The 16,300-nt window shown below is 39.9% G+C and overlaps 1 protein-coding gene across 1 annotated transcript in view; it reads right to left on the bottom strand.

Moving 5' to 3' along the window:
• The window catches only part of cpsf3 (cleavage and polyadenylation specific factor 3), a 35,215-nt gene that overhangs the window by 2,543 nt on the left and 16,372 nt on the right, over nt 1-16,300 (bottom strand). Inside the window, exons 9-17 of the mRNA XM_068022412.1 lie at nt 16,094-16,252; nt 12,858-13,004; nt 12,176-12,328; nt 9,350-9,458; nt 6,342-6,440; nt 5,248-5,342; nt 3,881-3,968; nt 2,858-2,927; nt 1,271-1,370 (exon numbers count right to left, since the gene is read on the bottom strand). Coding sequence (XP_067878513.1) covers nt 1,271-1,370; nt 2,858-2,927; nt 3,881-3,968; nt 5,248-5,342; nt 6,342-6,440; nt 9,350-9,458; nt 12,176-12,328; nt 12,858-13,004; nt 16,094-16,252 — 1,020 coding nt within the window. The remainder of the gene's footprint in view (nt 1-1,270; nt 1,371-2,857; nt 2,928-3,880; nt 3,969-5,247; nt 5,343-6,341; nt 6,441-9,349; nt 9,459-12,175; nt 12,329-12,857; nt 13,005-16,093; nt 16,253-16,300) is intronic.

Below are 16,300 nucleotides of genomic sequence, written 5' to 3'. Positions count from 1 at the left end.
ACAATCTGATTTAGTGATGTTGGTTGAAGGACAAATATTATCAAGATTCCTCTGCTCTTCTTTAGATAGTGCCACGGGATCTTTTTATGTCCACCTGAGGGGACAGACAGGACTTTGATTTGATGTCTCATTTGAAGAACAGTACTTCTGACAATGCAGCAGTCTCCCCATACTGCACTGAGCTGCCAGCTTAGATGATGTGCTCAAGTCGAGTGGGTCTTGAACCCAGGACCTTCTGACTCACGGCTGACACCAGTAAAGAAAACTGCATTCTTATACACACAATTAACTCATGCTAGACAAATCTTTAAAAAGAAAGTGCCTCACATCTAAAAACTAAAAGTAATAGTAGATACCTTTATAACTGAACAGTCATGACACTGAATGCATCACAATTATAAAACTGAACATTTTGAAACTCTGAAAAGGATTGCAACATACAGGCAGATCAAGGCAAGAAATAAAATAGAAATGCTTTAAAAAGACACAATGGGCCAAACTGACTTAACATCAGACTGCTTTGTCTAGCATCCTTGCGGATGTGGGCTTAAAATCCAGCACAGATCCAAGTTTCAATCTACTTATCAGAGTGCAGACATCATTCAGACTAGCTGTGTAAAAATCCTAGACCTCTCCATGATGTCTAGAATCACTGGAGATATGTTCAGAGGCTTATAATGTACAAAAAGACCAACAGTAGCTTACAAAATCTAAACCGGTATTCTCTTTAGAAACTGAAGTGCTAAAATTTCTATCTTCATTAATTGTAGCAAAAAAGCGTGTAAGTCAAAAGCGGTATTTCTACCTTCTTACACAGGAAATTTAATCCCAAAACAAGTGCAATGCAAAGCATTCACACTATTTATTCTGTTGCAATTTACTACAGTCATTCTTCACTGTAGTCCTCTGAGTTCTCTATTAGTTAACCCTGACTCAATGAAGTTAGCTTTTTTGAAATAAGTCAATTCAGATCTTAATCCAGCCCAGAAAAGTAATTTGAACATGTTAGGAATCCTATGGTGTGGTTATATACAACTCTGTGATTCTAATTCTACATATTTCCTATAGGTGCACAATAGAAAAGCATGTTTGAGTCTGCAGCCTCACCCTCCTGCTTATGTAATCACAGACATGCCACAACCAGTACAAAGGAACGGAACAGGAGGGTGGGGCAAGGCTTTAGTAACATAAAGAGGCAAAAAAAAAGAGTTCCTCCCATCTTGCTCATTAGCAATTGCTTTATCTGGTCAGGAAAGTGGTGAATACTTGCCCGTGTATCCAGAGAAATATTTGCTGACTTGCCATCAACTGTTACGGAGAGAGTATTGCCAGTTTTAGATTTAGTCACACATTCCTGTCCAAACATATCTCTGAAAGGGGGAAAAAAATCAATTTTGCAGGTAAGTAACTGTTTCAAAAGGGCTGAAAAGGAAAAAAGACATGGATATCACAACTGGTCTCCTTTCATTGATCTCAATCCTATTTGCACCTGTTAAATCTGTCACAAAGAACATTTAGACTATAGTTAAGACAACAATAATGTTGAATACAGCACAATACTGACAATATGCATTTCTTTCAGTTATAAATAGACTCATACTACTTTCTATTCTCTATCTTTTTTGCACTCAGTTTTAGATAAGATTGCATTTATCGGAACGGTGAATTCACACCTATTGTTTCTCACAGGTAAACACAAACCATCACAGCAGGAAGTGGGTGGGGGTTGGAGAAAGAGGAGAAGAAATACTTTTTCCGACATGGAACGGAAAAACATTTAGCAGCAACATAATTTTGGACATCTGGTTTAAGAGTGACAATGGAAGAATTGCACACAGCTTGGAGCTTACTGACATATTTCCAGGACAAGAAAGTATGTTGACTGGGGGGATTCCTATTGGAGATGCTTACTGATGGCCCTGAAGTTGATTCGTTCACTGAAGCTGCAAATACTTACTCCAAAATAGGGGCCTTTTTAACGTTACCTAACCAATGTGCAATATTCCCTCTAAGCTGTGTGGCAGCCAACCGGGAGGTTTCTGCACAGGCGAGCACAAGGCGGCCCCTTTAAGCTGCTGTGTGTGTGCAGCCGTGCAAAAAAAAATTAAAGGGCCCACATACAACAAAAAAATTAGAGAGAACGTTGCCACTGAGTGCTTTAAAAGTATATGAGTATAACTTTCATATAAAACGTTCTACACGACAGCATACACAGTGCAAAATTCTGCCTTGTAGAATAACAAAGCACATCCAGGCTGAGAGGAATGAAGCAATACAAGTGGTAAGAAATGACCAGATGGGAAGAAAAGGTTGAAGAATTATCAAATGGCAGTTTTAAGTGGATGGTGAAATCTATTTTGAATTGGTTAGAAGGATGACTTAGTATCCAATCTATTTTTTTTGATATTTGTCAGTTCACTTAAATTATTAGTTCAAACATTACATCCACAAGTTCCAACAATCTAATCAAATTTGTGAAGTTGTTTGTTCTGATGATATGGAAGGTTTAGGCCTAGCCAGTTACTCGCTGAACAAATTTGATTTCAGCCACCTCTTCAGAGAGAGACTTCTCCAAAAGTAGGGAATTCCGAGGCCAAGTCATCCAGAGACAATCTTACACAACTCTTACTGGTAGCATCGGGAGAGGTTTGGGACCCTGTAGAATGATGGATGATGTCCTGGCCTGGGAAAGGTGGGGGGAGGGGGAATGGGGAGAACAAAAAGGGATGCAATGATGGTGAGAAAAAATAAACTAATAATGTTCCAAAAATATGGCTTGTTCTCAGTTACAAAGATCGATTACACTTGGATTACTATTTTCTTCTGCACTGGAATTCAAACAAATGAAGCAACTTACTCGAGCATAATCTCCAGCCTCCTTGCATAAGTTTCCTTGTCAAATTTTTTATTTGTACTTTGCTGCACAACTAGAGAAAATAGAAATATTTTAGTACCTAACAGTCAATTTATTAAAATAACACTCAATAAAATAGAATTAACTGGGAATTAATTACCTATTTTTGGTTTATACGGCACATATAGTTCTATTGTAATTGAGAAGCATCTACAACACAGGTTTAAAAATACAACACAATTCTGTTACCATAAAACGAGTGTTCAAAATCACCTGCTTCGATTTAGAGAAGACCAAGAGGCAGCAGTGATTCAATTCTACGGTATGAATTACTTGGCTGAGTATTGCTGAGTTCAATGGAATAATCAATTTATTTTTCCTGTTGCATACTTTAGAATGCAAATACTAGTCCGCTTTATGCCCTTAAACTGTCTGCCTAAAAAGCTGCAACACCATGAATGGATCCCTTATAAGACAACATCAGAACATACTAAATGATAATGAGCAAAAGCCTTACATTTGTTAATACAACAAAACATCATAGCTTCCCTCTTGGCCAGGGGGTAAGGGAGCAGGCCTGCATTATATAAAATCACATAGACCTAAAGGTCTCAAGAGTTAATTCCTGGTTAGTTTTGAGACAACTGATTTCAGCTAGGTCTGCTGTTTGGGGTACCGCAACATAGCTCGGTAAATAGAAAGGAAAAGAAAAATCAACAAGGTTTCCTGGTCCTGACTGTTATGCAGTCACCCTGTTGAAAAGTGTGCATATTGATGTTTAGCGATGATCGGATCAGGCTCAGATTATAATGACTTTCATAGTTGAACAACCTGCCAAAGTTCACTTTCACACATAAAGAATGACTAACTACCTGGGCAAGGTACTGGAGGGTGACCAGCATTCATGAACTCATACCCCAAACAAGTCAGTAATTTCAGCAGCAAAGGGAAGAAAATTGTTTTTTTTGAAAAAGGACACGACAATACATGAAGAGGCAAAAACTGAAGCTATGAAAATGGACACACCTTTCTGTGCTTTAGGGTTTGACTGCACTTCCAGAATCACTGTCATCACTGCATCTGCATACATGTCATTTAATGGATTTGCCACCCACTATGAAAAAGAAAAGACTTTATATAGGCAGCTTTACTGAAATATCAAATCCTATTCATTTAATCACTCTCTGGTTTGCTAACTTGACCCCATCAATCAAAGATTACTGAATAAAATATAGTTGGAAAATATATGCAGTTTCATAGAAAAAGACAAGAATACTAGTCAAAATTATCAGAAATGAATCTGAACAAAGCAGTGCAGACACCTGAAAAAAAACAAGAAATGTGGAAATAGTGATAAACAGTTACACCATGATGACTACTGATAAGAGGATAGCATTGACAAGTGTCAGCTTGGTTCAACTGGTTGCATTCATCTGTAAGTCAGAAAGTTGTGGGTTCCCAGACTGAGCACATAATTAAGGGTGACATCTCAGTAGAGTACTGAGGAAGTGCCATATTGCTTATAGTGCTTTATTTTGGATGAGATTTTAAACTTCATGTTCTCTTTTCCTGCTTAGATGGATGTAAAAGATCCAATTTAACCAATTGATGTCGAACATCAATCAACACCATCAAAACAGATTAACTGATTATTAATCTCAATGTTCTTTGCGGAATCTTGCTTTGTATGCTTCCTGCTGCCACATTTACTTACACAGCAATAGTGACAACACTTCAAAAATAATCTATTGACTGTGAAGCACTGTAGGACACTGCAATGAGACGGAAGGCACTACACAGATGAATGTCTTTTCTTTCTTTCATTGGTAAATCTGTAGCTCACTTAATCATACCTTAAATGTCAGCTATGGCTCAGTTATGATCAGTTATGGCCTTTTGAGTTACGAGGTTCCGTGTTAAAGTCCCATTCCAGGACTTGAGCCCAAAAATCTAGGCTGACACTCCAGCGCAGTACTGAGGGACTGCTGCCCGCTCAGAGGTGGCGTCTTTTGGATGAGACGTTAAACTGAGGCCCTGTCCGCCCTCTCAGGTGGACGTAAAAAATTCCATGGCGCTATTTCAAAGAGGAGTAGGGGCGTTATCCCCAGAATGCTGGTCAATATTTATCCCTCAATCAACATCTCACAAACAGATTATCTGGTCATTATCACATTGCTGTTTGTGGGAATTTGCTATGTGCAAATTGGCTGCCACATTTCCTGCACAACAGTGACTACATTTCAAAAGTATTTCATTGTCTGTAGAGCGCTTTGAGATGTCCAGTTGTTGTGAAAAGCGCCATATAAATGCAACTCTTTCTTTTTCCTTTCTTTAATTATGTGAAAATAGGGAGAGAAAAAATATTGCAATAACACATTATACAATAAAATCACCTCCAGCACAACCATGCCTGGCTCCTGAACCAATGTGATAGCTTTGAAGACTCTCAGTGCTGGCTTTTCCTGAATTTCTATTTCTTCCACATCATCTGAAAGGTTAAAAAATTATTCAATTACAATGTTTGCAATTCTTCTTTCAAAAACAATTATTATAACGCAAGAACTGATATTTAAATACATACAGTATTTAGAATTCTATTATACTGTAAATAGATATTTTCTGTACATCTGATTTGTTCAACCAAGTTCTATCAAGATACAATGACACAACAGACAACTCTGACAGAAACAATAGTCCTTGAAATAGAGAAATTTGCTCCCTGGTTGACCGTGAACAAAATGCACTGCCTGGTGTGGTAGTGAGCCATATGGAGCAGAATGTCCCATGTTAGATTCCCTATCTGTGTTGAGGTAGACTATCTAAGCAGGGCAGCAATGGAGGAGCAACAACTGACCACAGCACACCTAATCTAGTGAAGCAAAAATAAAATGAAAGGGGGTTCCTGCCTCTTATTGTAACCCAGTGATCCTGTTGGAAAGTGTTCACATGCATGCTCTCTGTGCAAATATGGATGGATTTGCCAGTATCATCCACATCCTGAGAATAAATAATTTTTGAAATGATGGCAAATGAAAGAACAAAGAACAGTACAGCACAGGAACAGGCCATTCGGCCCTCCAAGCCTGCGCCATCTTGATGCCTGCCTAACCTAAAACCTTCTGCACTTCCGGGGACCGTATCCCTCTATTCCCATCCTATTCATGTATTTGTCAAGATGCCTCTTAAACGTCACTATCGTACCTGCTTCCACCACCTCCCCCGGCTGCAAGTTCCAGGCACTCACCACCCTCTGTGTAAAGAACTTGTCTCGCACATCCCCTCTAAACCCAAGTACAAAGCCCACAAGAAGCCCAAGTACAAATCCCACAAACATCAAGCTTGTCTACAATATCTCCCCACAATTCACCATCTAAACTCAAGTGAAAAAGGGTCAATTATGCAAGGTAAGGGTAAGTGGCCAATGCCCAGGTAGAGGAGGGGGGGGGGGAAAAGTGGGAAAAAGAAAGAAGCTGAGTCATTTACAAACCTGCAAGAGTTTGGAGGTGATGTGCCAGTAGCATGAAAGGTCCTGAGTACTGAATGGCCTGGGTCTGTGTCACTGTGCTCATTGCCAAGTCAGTATAATCTGTTAAAAAAGGAAAGACACCAGTTTATATTATCAGCTTGCACATTTCAAATGTTGATAGTTTCTGAAAACACAGAAGGAGCAAATATATAAAACTAGAAACAGATTGCTATAGATTCAGTCTCACTTTAGAGTTTGAAACAAATACGTATCTTGCCACTCTGCTCGTTCAAAGAAGCGCTGTTCCCAGGAGATTTCTAAATAGGACAAATTCCATTCCGGCTTCCCTGCTCCCTATGGCTTTCTTTCAAATCGTTCAATGCAATCTACAGTCTGAGCAGCATTATCTAAAGCAGCATTTAATTAGATTGCTGACACCTTATACTAAGAATAAGGCTAAATAAATGTTTTTCAGATTAGTGAGATGTGGATAGTGGTTTGCAACAGGGAACTGTACGCTGACCTCGTTGGTTCTCCATTTTTAAAAAAATTGTTTGTTCTCAGGATGTGAGTGACACCAGCAACCCCATTCCAAGCTGCCCTGACAACATTACGAGGCAACCACATAGTGTAGGACTGGAATCACACAGAGACCAGACTGGGTAGTGTGGCAATTTTCCTCTCCTGAAGGATATGAGTAAACCAGTGGGTTTTCATGAGGATCTGGCAGCTTCCACTTCTGCTGTTAGCTCACAAATTAGCAGATCTTTTTGAATTCAGTTTCACAAATTGCCATGGTGGAACTCGTGACCTCTGGGTTTGGCTTGTGACCTCTGAGTTTGAAGTCCAGTACCTTAAACAGCAAGCTACTGTACCTCTTTACAAGTGTATTGGACATAGGCACTGGAGAAATGATACTGAAATTTGCTAAAGATACCAAAATTAGGGAGCCTGGCAGGCAATGAGGAAAAATGCGAGAGGACATACTTGGTGGAGGAGTACAAGTAAGGTAATGAAATGGGTAGACCGGTGGCAGATGCTGCTCAATGTAAAATAAAAATGTATCATACATTTTTGGAAAAAAAATTGTACACTAAATTATTATTTTTTTTTAAAAACTGATCAAAGTTCCTGTTCACTATCTCTGTTGGAAGTGTGAATGTCAAGGGAGGACAGGACAGGGCACAACTGTAATACCTGTCCAAAGGTTGGAGGTGAATATGAGCCACTGGGTAAGGTGGCAGAAGATGACCAGTGGCTGCAGAACCCCATCCAGCAGGCTGTCAATGCTTTCAAGACAGCAGAGAAATTTCAAAGATTTCCCTAAGAAAATCACTGCAAATATACCAGCACGATGCATTCAGGATGTGATAAAAAATTAAAGAAATTGATGCAAATTAACTTGTGCACTCACAGTTCTCAGTATCCTCCATCAATTTCAAGTAGGGTGGCACAAGTCATTTAAAAATTGCTTTTAATTTCTGAGAGTGGACCTTTTTTGGTTTGTGGTACAAAGAACAAACAAACAAAGAACAGTACAGCACAGGAACAGGCCATTCGGCCCTCCAAGCCTGCGCCGATCTTGATGCCTGCCTAAACTAAAACCTTCTGCACTTCCGGGGTCCGTATCCCTCTATTCCCATCCTATTCATGTATTTGTCAAGATGCCTCTTAAACGTCGCTATCGTACCTGCTTCCACCACCTCCCCCGGCAACAAGTTCCAGGCGCTCACCACCCTCTGTGTAAAGAACTTGCCTCGCACATCCCCTCTAAACTTTGCCCCTCTCACCTTAAACCTATGTCCCCTGGTAACTGACTCTGCCGCTTATAACTTTGTAAACCTCTATCATGTCGCCCCTCCACCTCCACCATTCCAGTGAAAACAATCCAAGTTTATCCAACCTCTCCTCATAGCTAATGCCCTCCAGACCAGGCAACATCCTGGTAAACCTCTTCTGTACCCTCTCCAAAGCCTCCACGTCCTTCTGGTAGTGTGGCAACCAGAATTGCACGCAATATTCTAAGTGTGGCCTAACTAAAGTTCTGTACAGCTGCAGCATGACTTGCCAATTTTTATACTCTGTGCCCCGACCGATGAAGGCAAGCATGCCGTATGCCTTCTTGACTACCTTATCCACCTGCGTTGCCACTTTCAGTGACCTGTGGACCTGTACGCCCAGATCTCTCTGCCTGTCAATACTCCTAAGGGTTCTGCCAGATTTCTCTAATGCAATAGTTAGGTAGCTCGTTTTAAATAAAACAATAAAACCTTCCAACATGTGGGCAATTTACTGGATTAAAACAGATCAGAATACTGAAAAATGTGGTCTCATCACTGACACAGTCTCAGCTAGGAGCTGGCTGCAAGTTATTCACAGATTTAGCAAGTGTCAAACTATTTCTAGAAAAGTTGCATCTTAAAATAATATCTTCCTCCGTTTGCCCCTTTCCTTAAACCCAAAAATCACAGACTAGAATCATAGAATAGTTACAACGCAGAAGGGTGCCATCTGGGTCATCAAGCCTGTGCCAGCTCGGTGCAAGAGCAATTTAGCTAGTCCCACTCCCCTGCCTTTTCCCCGTAACCCTGCAAATTTTTCCCTTCAGGTGCTTATCCAATTCCCTTTTGAAAGCCATGATTGAATCGGTCTCCATCACCTTTTCAGGTGGTACACTCCAGATCCTAATCACTTGCTGTGTAAAAATGTTTCTCCTCATGTTGACTTTATTCTTTTGGCATTCACCTTAAATCTATGTCCTCTGGTTCACAAAGCCTTCCGCCAATGGGGACAATTTCTTTCTGCCTACTCTGTCTAGACCCCCTCATGATTTTGAACACCTCTCTCAAATCTCCTCTCAAAATGTTGTAAGGAGAGCAACCCCAGCTTCTCCAATCTGTCCATGTAACTGAAATCCCTTAACCCTGGCACCATTCTCGTAAGTCTTTTCCGCATCCTTTCTAAAAACCTCTCATCCTTCCTAAATATACTAGTGAAGAGGAAAATATGTTGAAAATACAATTACTTACTGGATAAGTCAGATGGGATAAGTATGTGATAGTTGAAGTTTCTTTTTACAAGTATTCCTGAAATTCTTTGACCTTGATCAGCCTTTCTATCTGCCAAGGAGCCCATCACCTGTCAAAAATATTAAAATTAAAATGTGATTTTTTTTTTTAACCTCTAGGTCAGAAGGATGCAAATCCCTCTAACCATCTGCCTTTCAAACAAAATGTCAGTCAACCACTGAATACTTTGAACTCCAGAAAATATAGAACGGAGACAATCTGTAAGATGGATGATGGACAGAAATCTAACAAGAAAATTAACAAAGTAAACAGAAATTGTATAATTACAGAAATTCAAAAAGAGAAATAAAGAGCCAAATCATATCCAAGGGAAAGAACTCCACAAACCAGCTTTGCCTTTTCTGAAATGGTCTTCCTACTGAACATTTGCTGGTGCCATCTCTATTTAGCTTTAGAAGTATTATTTGAAAACAGTTTCTAATTATTTGCAAATGTTAGCAATTTCAATTTTTATCTAATAAATTTTGTCATCTCTGTCCCTCCCTAAATTACACTTTACAGCTGAAAGTATTTTAACCTGTCTAACCATTTAATATGAATATATAGTCAGATATACCGTTGAATTGATTTGAATATATAATTGAGGCACAAAAGGGATTGTGTACCCTCCCTCTGCTCATTAGGAAAGGTTGTCTTATGCTGTTCACATCAGTCTGGCCCTATTAACTCTACTGAGAAATAAAGTTTTACAATCTGTCATGGTCCTGTAGTTTTTTTCTCGGAATATGTGGTTTGCCTTTAAGGTTTGCAGAGGATCAGTATTGCTTTAAGAGCCGGCAAGCCTTAGGAGTTATAGGAAGGTGCATTTTCGTTGCCTTAGAAACAGCCATTTGAAGACTGCGATGCAAAGGGTGCATTCTTGATACCATAGATATAGTCACTGGGAGTGAGCCTGATGCGATACATTTGTTACAATTCAGTTTTGAACTGGCTTATGAGTTGGAGACAGTTTGTGAACAGAAGCCACAGACAGCTGTGGTGTCAGCTCTGAAAAAGAGCTCTCAACCATTTAAACTGAAGGAAATAAGATTTTCAGTCTGTTTAATTATGATCTCTCAAAATTCTAAAACATCAAGCCAAGACAGAGATCTCTGGTAATTTAAATTGAAGAAAGGGAAGTTAGACTGTAACAATCTTTTATCCCTCAAAAAATCTAAAGTCAGATTTATTCTATCGAAAGTATTCGCAAGTGGTTAATTGTTGAAATTCATCGCCAAAGAAGGAAGCATCACCTACTGCTGAAGTTAAGACTATGGAGTGTTCTACGTGGAAGAACTTTTTCCCCATCGGATGGCTGCGAGGACTTCGAGCAACATCCTGTGAGGACTTCGAGCAACACTGGACAGTAAATTTGCAAAGACTCTAATTTTTTCTATTTTAAATGTTGTTTATATCTTCATAGTGTTTAAGAATTTAGTTCTTCTAATTAAAGAGTTAATTTGTTGATTTAAAGATAACTGGTTTGGTTAGCCTCATTCGGGGGTTAATAGATGGTACAATTTGGCTGGGTCTTTCTTTAATTTGGAAAGTTTTTAAGTGATATGTTAGCTGATCTGTGGAACGACGGGATTGAATTAACAGTGCGTTGGTCCCACCACAATCAGAATCGTATATTTTGATTGGGGGCTTTGACTGGAGCAGTTGGTCGTATCAAATCCAAATGTGAAACAAAAATAATGTGGTTTAGATAGAAATTAATAAATCTAAAAATGAAAACTTTTACACACTGCACTCCATCAAGTACAGAAGCACTGAATTATGAGAAATGCATAATTCAAAAGGTTACACTGAAGCAACAAAAAAGTGAAAAATAAAAAATTGCACATGCTATTCCCCTAGTAACTGCAATTCAATTGGAAACTTCAGTGTGGCTGGAGCTGTGCATGCGACTTCAGAACAGAGTTAAGAATTAAAAAGGAAATCAAATGATGCACATTGTAGGTCCTTATAATTCTCTGGGCGTCAGTACAAATTAAAAAAAAGTTTAAAAATACTGCCTCATCTGATCTGCTGGATTACAAGACCCATAGATAGTGATCCTCTGATTTGGTTAAACACAAAAGTACCAGAATGTTCATGCAGATACATACATGTGGCATCATGCATCACACCTGACCAAGCTGGTACAGTGTTGTTCCAAGTTTAAGAACTTGTATACATGGCCAATTTCACTTAGTAGCACGTAGGTAGTTAAAGATCACTCATCAACTAGCATCCACAGGTGAAAGGGAGAATTATTGGACTTTATCATTTAATAGAGTAGTTTCAATACATGTGGTGACATCTCACAAATTCTGACATGCAGCACTGCTTTACTCAGACCAACTACATATATTGTTTTGGAGTGTGAATCAACTACCTTATACGAAGATCTTCACATCAAACTTATGTACCCACTAACATGAAGTCAGTGCCGCAACCTCAGTGCAACGAAAACATAACAGGATAATCAATTCTAGGTGCTGTTTCAGTTGATGGAAGCACTTTTGTAATTAGCTCTGGATTTAATATTTATTAAAGCACCTGAAGGCTGCCCCAATTCCCTCAGCGAGCTTATCCTGCAAGCAGCTGAGTCATGCAGTCTATGCTGACATTCAAAGTACTAAGAGAGGGTGCCTAAAAACTGAGTAAATGTAAATCAAAAGTCAATATCTGTAAGAAGCAAGTGGAGAAAGTAAGAGAGAAATTGGCAAGAATATTAAAAAACAAAAGGAAATTCTCTAAGCCAGTGTCACAGGACTGATATGAAAAAAAATGAAATCCTACTTTGGCCAGTTTTTCACCTCTGAAGTACAATGTTACAGCTTCAGTGTTGCATGGGTTATGGACTTCAATATGAACTTCATCATTGTCTTCATATTCTCGGTTAAGTGCTGCCTTCAGTCTGGCCATTTCATTCTGTTCCCCATGGACAAGCAACTACAAGGAAATCCCAGATGACCATAAATGGAATGTAATCAACATTTTACAACATCAAGCAAATATCACATTTCTTAATTTCAAAGATTAAACCAGAATACCCATCCCTTAAATATTTAGGAAAAATAAGACAACATAGTGTGTAACTCTACTGTGATAAGTTCCCAATCTGGTCATCCTTTAGAGAAAGACAGTGGAAACTGAGCACTTGGCTCAGATGTAAAAGAGGAAAATTCCAAACACTATCCAATTACCTATGCTTGGAAGAGCACATGTGTGGATGTCAGGTCAGTGAAGTATACTGCTCAACTGTGATCCACTGTCTCCCTAACACCACACCCACCCCACCAAATAGTGTTCAAGGCTCACAAGTGAAAGCTGGCCAACTTCATGACCACTCTCTTCATTTGTTGAACCGTATTCTAGTAGCAGTCAGCATCTTTGCGAGACAAAGCGAGAAAAAGGACAAATATTGGGAGGAATGATCTACAAAAATATAAATTAAATAATTTTACAGTTCAGTACTAACCACATGTGGTGGTTTTAATGCACGAATAAATTCACTGGTCTGTTGGTAATCTGTATGTGCAGAGAATGAGATGTAATCTACTGACATCTTCAGTGGTAACTTCTGTCCAGACATGGTAGTTACTTCCTCAGGCTCTGACATAATATGCTGCAATTTAAAAAACAGAATATAAACACTGATTAAGAAAGCACAAACTTTGCATTACTTTCTATATTTACACAAAAAAAATCCACACCTTCTGTGCTTCTTTACTGTGATAAGTAGATGCTTGCACAAAAAAAAACATACTTTTTAAAATAAAAGTCACTTATTTTACGCAAGAATCAAAAATGATCCCTTCACCCTGGAATGTACATATCACTCAAGTCTTATTCAGTACTGTTATTTTTTTCAATTATTTTAACAACTTCACTGAAAGAGGCATCATAATCTTTTAGTTAAGAATACAGGTATATTTGAAGGACCTCCCTTTGGATGATCTACTGAGAGGTCATGAGTCACTGTAGAATTGGGCAGAGTAAGCATGGATTTATGAAAGGGAAATCATGCTTGACAAATCTACTAGAATTCTTCGAGGATGTAACTAGTAGAGTTGATGAGGGGCAGCCAGTGGATGTCGTTTATTTGGACTTTCAGAAGGCTTTCGACAAAGTCCCACATAAGAGATTAGTGTGTAAAATTAAAGCACGTGGGATCGGGGGTAGTGTATTGCAATGTATAGAAAATTGGTTGGCAGACAGGAAACAAAAAGTAGGGATAAATGGGTCTTTTTCCGAATGGCAGGCAGTGACTAGTGGGGTACCGCAGGGATCGGTGCTAGGTCCCCAGCTATTCACAATATATATTAATGATTTAGATGAGGGAACTAAATGTAATATCTCCAAATTTGCAGATGACACAAAACTGGGTGGGAGGGTGATTTGTGAGGAGGATGCAGAGAGGCTTCAGGATGATTTGGACAAGTTGAGTGAGTGGGATAATGCGTGGCAGATGCAGTAAAATGTGGATAAGTGTGAGGTTATCCACTTTGGTAGCAAAAACAGGAAAGCAGATTATCTGAACGGCTATAAACTGAGAGAGGGGAATATGCAGCGAGACCTAGGTGTTCTCGTACACCAGTCACTGAAGGTAAGCATGCAGGTGCAACAGGCAGTAAAAAAGGCAAATGGTATGTTGGCCTTCATAGCGAGAGGATTAGAGTACAGAAGCAGGGATGTCTTGCTGCAATTATACAGGGCCTTGGCGAGGCCACACCTGAAATATTGTGTGCAGTTTTGGTCTCCTTATCTGAGGAAAGATGTTCTTGCTATAGAGGGAGTGCAGTGAAGGTTTACCGGACTGATTCCTGGGATGGCGGGACTGACGTATGAGGAGAGATTGAGTTGGTTAGGATTATATTCGCTGGAGTTCAGAAGAGTGAAGGGGGGATCTCATAGAAACCTATAAAATTCTAACAGGACTTGACAGAGTATTTGCAGGAAGGATGTTCCCGATGGTGGGGGAGTCCAGAACCAGGGGTCATAGTCTAAGGATATGGGGTAAACCTTTCAGAACTGAGATGAGGAGAAATTTCTTGACCCAGGGAGTGGTGTGCCTCTGGAATTAACCACCACAGAAAGTAGTTGAGGCCAAAACATTGTATGTTTTCAAGAAGGAATTAGATATAGCTCTTGGGTCTAAAGGGATCAAAGGATACGGGGCGAAAGCTGGAACAGGTTACTGAGTTGGATGATCAGCCATGATCATAATGAATGGTGGAGCAGGCTCAAAGGGCCGAATGGCCTACTCCTGCTCCTATTTTCTATGTAGACTTCAAGTCCAGCTATGTAAGCAGACAAGATGAAGACATTGCATCATCATACATGCATCCTTTACTGCGTTGTACCAACCAGTGATGAACAACAGGGGCACTTACAGTGTCATTTCAGGACGAAGGTCATAACTAGGTGATGCAATTTGGAAGATCCAATTCAAGAGTGAACTATACAGTAAATGGAAAAGTCCTGGGGAAAATTGATGTACAGAGAGATTTGGGTGTTCAGGTCCATTGTTCCCTGAAGGTGGCAACGCAGGTCAATAGAGTGGTCAAGAAGGCATATGGCATGCTTTCCTTCATCGGACGGGGTATTGAGTACAAGAATTGGCAGGTCACGTTACAGTTGTATAGGACTTTGGTTCGGCCACATTTGGAATACTGCGTGCAGTTCTGGTCGCCACATTACCAAAAGGATGTAGATGCTTTGGAGAGGGTGCAGAGGAGGCTCACCAGGATGTTGCCTGGTATGGAGGGCGCTAGCTATGAAGAGAGGTTGAGTAGATTAGGATTATTTTCATTAGAAAGACGGAGGTTGAGGGGGGACCTGATTGAGGTGTACAAAATCATGAGAGGTATAGACAGGGTGGATAGCAAGAAGCTTTTTCCCAGAGTGGGGGATTCAATTACTAGGGGTCACGAGTTCAAAGTGAAAGGGGAAAGGTTTAGGGGGGATATGCGTGGAAAGTTCTTTACGCAGAGGGTGGTGGGTGCCTGGAACGCGTTGCCAGTGGAGGTGGTAGACGCGGGCACGATAGAGTCTTTTAAGATGTATCTAGACAGATACATGAATGGGCAGGAAGTAAAGAGATACAGACCCTTAGAAAATAGGCGTCATGTTTAGACAGAGGATCTGGATCGGCGCAGGCTTGGAGGGCCGAAGGGCTTGTTCCTGTGCTGTAATTTTCTTTCTAGGGTTGACATTTTTCCCATGAAACAAACAAGTTGGCTGGTTGACAAGCTACATCCAAAGCTGTGCCAATACCTCTCTACGGCCACAGTAACTCAAACTGATTTCCAACTGAATTGCCTTCCGCAGCAGAAATGCTTAGCCTTCACTTAGCATTTTGTGCAGGCATTGCCAACACTGGAAACCTAATGCGTCGCTAACAGTGGGGGTTCGCTGGTCTCTAACTGTTCTATAACTGTGTGGCAGAACATTAACGTGCCGTACCATGCTGCCACAGGTAATGGGGTTTTGTACCAAGACTACTTTATGTTTACTTTAAAATTTGAATAAATAACAGTACTTTGAACAGTGTTTTTTTTTCACTAAAGCTTACGGTTAAACTGGTCTGTGACATCACTAGTAAGTATTGGGTATTTTGGGGTCCAAATCATAAAAAAAGGTTAAAACACCTCATGAATTTAACTAAAATCAAACCAAAGATTTTGAAAAGTTTTACATTGTAAGTTTGCGTACCTTGGCAAGTGTGCCTTCAACACAGTAACCTGCAATAATGACCCCATTCCTTTTATCAGTGCACCAGCTTTCAAACAGCTCTCTGGACAAACCACTCTGCATCATACCAGGAGAGGCCATTACCACACTTGGTCCAATGTCATCAAAATGATCCATACTCTTCAAAAAGAAAAGAACACAGTAAAAAGTGAAGCAATGATAATGATA

Source organism: Heterodontus francisci, chromosome 3 (assembly GCF_036365525.1).
Source record: "Heterodontus francisci isolate sHetFra1 chromosome 3, sHetFra1.hap1, whole genome shotgun sequence".
Lineage (NCBI taxonomy): Eukaryota > Metazoa > Chordata > Chondrichthyes > Heterodontiformes > Heterodontidae > Heterodontus > Heterodontus francisci.
This window is presented reverse-complemented; position numbering and strand designations above follow the sequence as displayed.